The sequence below is a fragment of the Phodopus roborovskii genome, unplaced genomic scaffold (assembly GCF_943737965.1).
Source record: "Phodopus roborovskii unplaced genomic scaffold, PHOROB, whole genome shotgun sequence".
NCBI lineage: Eukaryota > Metazoa > Chordata > Mammalia > Rodentia > Cricetidae > Phodopus > Phodopus roborovskii.
Genome location: NW_026125281.1, coordinates 26,585,329 through 26,586,471, shown reverse-complemented (window position 1 = coordinate 26,586,471; position 1,143 = coordinate 26,585,329). Strand labels below are relative to the sequence as shown.

General features: G+C 47.2%; 1 protein-coding gene across 1 annotated transcript; it reads right to left on the bottom strand.

The window, feature by feature from the left end:
* Nucleotides 1-324: 324 nt before the first annotated feature.
* Nucleotides 325-1,143, bottom strand: LOC127233020 (28S ribosomal protein S2, mitochondrial-like). Its single transcript, XM_051199372.1, has 2 exons — nucleotides 1,139-1,143; nucleotides 325-910 (listed from the first exon to the last, which is right to left on the bottom strand). The coding sequence occupies exons 1-2, from the start codon at nucleotides 1,141-1,143 to the stop codon at nucleotides 325-327; spliced, it is 591 nt and encodes a 196-aa protein (XP_051055329.1).

The following is a 1,143-nucleotide window of genomic DNA, read 5'->3' as shown; positions in this document are numbered from 1 at the left end:
GAGAGCCCAAATGGAACCCTCCCGATATAGACCTATTTCTAAAGTGGAAGCAAGGGCTTGACAAGAGAAACAGTGACTTCCACTTGGCTGGCTAAGTCTTAATGGCTGCCAGAGGACACGTGGCTATGTACTTTACTTGAGTCTGCACCTCAAAAAGAGGCAGACAAGGTTTAATTCAGGGTGATCAGACTCTGGGGTGGCCAGATCTCGGGAATATAGGATGCTGATACTGAGGATGGGGAATGGGGATATAGGCTAAGGCTGGGCAAGGAGCTTCCTGCTCAGATCAGGCTTCACTGTCTAGTATGGAAGCAGATATTCCTTTCATGGGGAATGGCTTTTATCAGGTACAGAAGATGTCCCACTGCCCTCAGACCCCTGGAAACCCTGAAGCCAATGCAGTGCCTCCATCTGCCTCCTCTTCTCCTTGGCCCATTTGATGGCTGTCCGGAAGAGATTGAAGAAGAGATGTAAAGCTTGGGGTGAGTCATCTTTTGCAGGGATAGGGTGAGTGATGAGGCAAGGGTTGCAGTTGGTGTCCATAACGCCCACTGTGGGGATGTTCATCTTGGCAGCATCCCTCACAGTCACGTGTGGTTCAAAGACATTGTTGAGCATGTGCAGGAAGAGGTTGAGGTCTGGCAAGCGAACTGTGGACCCAAAGAGGAGGTGTGCATTAGTCAGTAAACCACCCTTGAAGTAGTGGGTGTAAACATACGCTCTGCAGTCCCGGGCTGTATTCTCAATCAAGTGAGAGAACTGCAGGTTCCTGCTCACAAACAGGATGATGCCCTTGTGGTAGGCCACATGAGCGGTGAAGTTCAAGGCCAGCTGTAGATTCAAGGCTGTCTGCTCCAGGTCAATGATGTCTTTGTCCAGGCGATTACCAATGATGTAAGGCTCCATAAACCTATAAATGGCAGAGACTTTTAAAGAGGAAATAAATAAATCCCTTAAAGAAATCCAGGAAAACACAGTGGAAAGAAACAAATAAAGCTGTTCAAGAGCTGAAAAAGCAGAATAGATTGAACAAAGAAAATCCAAACTGAGAAAATTCTGGGACCTCTTTGGCTAGCAACTCATTTCAATATTATTCTGTCTTGGTACTTGGCAAGAGGTCAGCTGGGTCTCTGTCTACCTCAT